Below are 4225 nucleotides of genomic sequence, written 5' to 3' on the forward strand. Positions count from 1 at the left end.
CATATTTATTATTATAGATAGCTGGATCTCCAATTTGAAAGATACTTTTATTTATTTTATCTAAGACATCGTTTTCTCTTCACAAATCCTAGCAGATACGTTCCAAAGTGTTGGAATTCATCCCGCCGGTGTGGATACATGTAGAGGAGTTGTACTTTCAACTCTCGGTGATTAAAACAGGCTCCTATATAAAAATCTATATATTCCTATTTTAAAAATATATATATACTCCTACATATATATTCATTTCTATATACAAATACAAATATAAATATAGATACTCCTATATAAAAATATATCTCTATATATACAAAATAAAACATATACATATATATATATACTAACATCTATACAAATATATATACATATACATACAAACAAATATATTTATATATATACACATACACATATATAAATATATATACACGTATATATATGTATATATATATATACATATATATATACATACATACATACATACAAAATAAAAAATACATATATATACAAATATATTCATATCCACATACAAATACAAATATAAACATAAATACTCCAATGTATATATATATCTATATATATCAAATAAAAAATATACACATATATAGATGTATTTATACCAATATATATACATACAAGTATATTTATATATATACACATACATATATATAAATACATATACACGTATATATGTATGTATATATATACATATGCATATATATATGTACATACATACATACAAAATAATCTCTCTATATATATATATATATATATCCACATACAAATACAAATATAAAAATAAATACTCCTAGGTATATATATATACATAATAAAAAATATATAAGTATATATACATATATAGGAGTATGTATGTTTATATTTGTATTTGTATATAGATATGAATATATATGTGTATTTTTTTACCTTTTATTTTTATTTTTTTATTTTATTTTTTTTTAGTTTTTTTTCGGATTTTTTGTTTTGTTTTTTTAAATCCGTTTTTTATTTTTATTTTTTTCGGATTTTTTTGTATTTTTTTAAAATCTGACGTGGCATGCTGACATGGTAAAATTTCTCATGTGGCATGCCATGTCAGACGCCATGTGGCGTGCCATGTCATCGGTTAACGGACATTTAACACCGTTTTCGGATTGTGTAGGAAATTGCAGTTAAATTGGGTAGTTCGTGTATCAATTTGGCACATTTGATAATTTGGTGTAAGTTTTTGTCAAATTAAAAGTTTGTGTAGGAAAAAATCACATTTTAATAATCCGTGTAGAAAAATGTCATTTTTCCATATATTTACGATACCCAACAAATTCTTCCATTTGTTTGGGCTTCTTTCCAAACCTTAACGATCTCCCTCTGAAACCTTAACAATACGAGAGGGAATCGGTTGGTGAGGAGATCTCATCCATTCCTTTATTCCTCGGTCTCGTCTTCAGCATCTACAACCATGCATTTTTCGAGCCATATCTATCCTGAACTTGCGATTGCATTGCATGAATATCGGTTTCATATCCGTGTTTTCTGATTTTGGAATCCTTGAGAGAGTTTCTATATGAATCTAAGTGGTTTTTTACGAGTTAAAACACACGAATCGAACCATGTCTTGGCAGGTTACCGTATCTTTCTTGAGATACATTTAACAGATATATTTACGATACGTTTTATCAGAATATGAAATTATCTTATTCGAATGTGATTCGATAAAGAGACAAAATACTAGAGCTGTGACAGATGACTAGGGACGCATGGACGTTCATGCGAGGAAACGCCGCGGTTGGCAAACACCACATTTACAAAGAGACCAACACATAATACAGACAAAAACCAAAGTACTCTAATGTCTTCTTACACGTTCTCGACATGCAAACTCCCTCCTCCTCCATAAATACCCACCAAAAGCACTAAACAAAAGCATCAAACACAAGCAAACACGACAAAACGCACTTCATCACCACAAAAGATGGCGAAGCTCATAGTCCTCTTGGCAACTTTTGCCCTCTTCCTCGTCCTGTCTAACGCCTCCATCTACCGCACGGTGGTTGAGTTCGACGAAGACGACGTGAACCAGAGGGGCCCACAAGGACGCTGCCAGAGGGAGTTCCAGCAGCAACAGCAGCTCAGGGCTTGCCAACAATGGATCCGCCGACGTGCCCAACGCGGCGGTGGCTCGGCCGATGATGACATCGAGCTCGTGACTGAAGACGACGACGTGAACCAGAGGACGCCAGCCCTCCGACAGTGCTGCAACGAGCTGCGTCAAGTTGACCGCATGTGCGTGTGCCCAGTGATAAGGCACGCGGCTCAACAGGTGAGGTACCAGGGACAGCACCAGCCACAGCAGGTGAGACAGATGTTCCAAGCTGCTAGGAACTTGCCCAACATCTGCAACATCCCTGTCGGACAATGCCAGTTCCAGGCTACCCCTTACTAAACCTGAAACCGGCACGTACGTGCATGCATGCATGTTTCAAGGGTTTTGAATTCGGCGTGGAGTTGAGTCGTCACACCTAATCGTGTGAGTGGGTGCATGTATGCTGAGGTTAGAAGCAAAATAATGTAACTTGCACTCATCCTTAATAAAACGTTTTAACGTCTTCTCTACTTTCTAATCCCATTACGAATTAATTATGCATTCAGTATAACAAAATTTATTTTCGAAAGTGGACATATATACGACTTGATGTTTGCTCCACATATATTGTTCAAGTGAACAATTAATATAGTTAAGTTCGTTTGACAATTATATTTCATAGATAATCATAATTTATATATATGAATATCTAATATAGTTTATAAGAAATTATAGTTTATTATTTTAATATTTTTTTATTATAAAATGATTAATTTTCTGTTTTTGCATCTTTACTGATTTTAATGGTGATATGCGTGATACAAAGCAGAAGCCGTTATATGATTATTAATCTGTAATCAAGTAATTAATAAGAGAGAATCTCCTCCTAGTATTTGTTGGAGCAATCTTTTGGCTACTTGTGTCTTTGGAGTTAAAAAAACGGAAAATGTGAATCTTCTTTTATCTTCATTAATCTGACGTGGCAAGACGTTTTTTTTTTAATATCTTTGGACTACTTTTGTTTCTATTTATTATAAAAAGAAATAAATCAAATTAAGACAAATCGTGCCAACAAAATCATATGAGAATCTTTAGAACATTTCAAAGAGGTATGTTTACACTTCTCCCCCACCTCCGCCATACTACTCTCCATCTCCAAAACCTGAGTACAAGTCCCCACCACCACCGTATGTTTACACTTCTCCTCCACCTCCGCCGTACTACTCTCCATCTCCCAAACCTGAGTACAAATCTCCACCACCGCCGTACGTTTACAATTCTCTTCCACCTAAACCTGAGTACAAGTCTCCACCACCACCGTATGTTTACAGTTCTCCTCCACCTCCGCCGTACTACTCTCCTTCTCCAAAACCTGAGTACAAATCTCCACCACCGCCGTACGTTTACACTTCTCCCCCACCTCCTCCATACTACTCTCCATCTCCAAAACCTGTGTACAAATAAGCACCACCACCATATGTTAAAAGCGTTGTATACCTCCTTCGACGTATTATTCTCCATCTCGATGTCTTGCGCGCAAGTCTCCATCAAAATTGAAGTTGGGTAATATTTTTCTTTTCAACTAAATACATATCTAAATTTTTGTTTTCAACAATTTCTTATTTCAATTTTGATTCTTTTGTCACGTGATGTCTGATATTGTTATGTTAAATTGATCACCACTTGCATGGAGTATTTGTATTCCTCCATCTATATGTATTAATAAAATTGTTCACATTTGTTTATCGAACATTGTCTTTTATACATTTATTTTTATTGATTGAAAAATAAAAGTCTTGTTCGGTTTGGACATCAATGACACTAGTAACTTGGGAAAACGAATGATATCACAAAGGGTGACATAGAACCCTTTGATATCGTCAAAGGAACTCCTCTCAAGTAGTTGAAATACACAGAAAGTATTCAATCATTCAATTTTCAAACCAATCAGAAACAAAAGTACTACTCTCCTTCTCCAAAACCCGAGTACAAGTCCCCACCACCACCGTATGTTTACACTTCTCCTCCACCTCTGCCGTACTACTCTCCATCTCCCAAACCTGAGTACAAATCTCCACCACCGCCGTACGTTTACAATTCTCCCCAACCTCCTCCATACTACTCTCCTTCTCCAAAACCTGAGTACAA

At 34.9% G+C, this 4225-nt stretch overlaps 2 protein-coding genes across 2 annotated transcripts in view; both read left to right on the plus strand.

Moving 5' to 3' along the window:
* LOC104822219 (extensin-2) overlaps positions 1-4225 on the plus strand; it is a 46028-nt gene that overhangs the window by 17831 nt on the left and 23972 nt on the right. The window contains 1 exon segment of the mRNA XM_019203503.1: positions 3187-3294. Coding sequence (XP_019059048.1) covers positions 3187-3294 — 108 coding nt within the window.
* On the plus strand, positions 1903-2607 carry LOC104822215 (2S seed storage protein 5-like). Its single transcript, XM_010553354.1, has one exon. The coding sequence runs from the start codon at positions 1967-1969 to the stop codon at positions 2435-2437; it is 471 nt and encodes a 156-aa protein (XP_010551656.1). The 5' UTR covers positions 1903-1966; the 3' UTR covers positions 2438-2607.

Source organism: Tarenaya hassleriana, unplaced genomic scaffold (assembly GCF_000463585.1).
Source record: "Tarenaya hassleriana unplaced genomic scaffold, ASM46358v1 Cleome358, whole genome shotgun sequence".
Classification (NCBI taxonomy): Eukaryota; Viridiplantae; Streptophyta; class Magnoliopsida; order Brassicales; family Cleomaceae; genus Tarenaya; species Tarenaya hassleriana.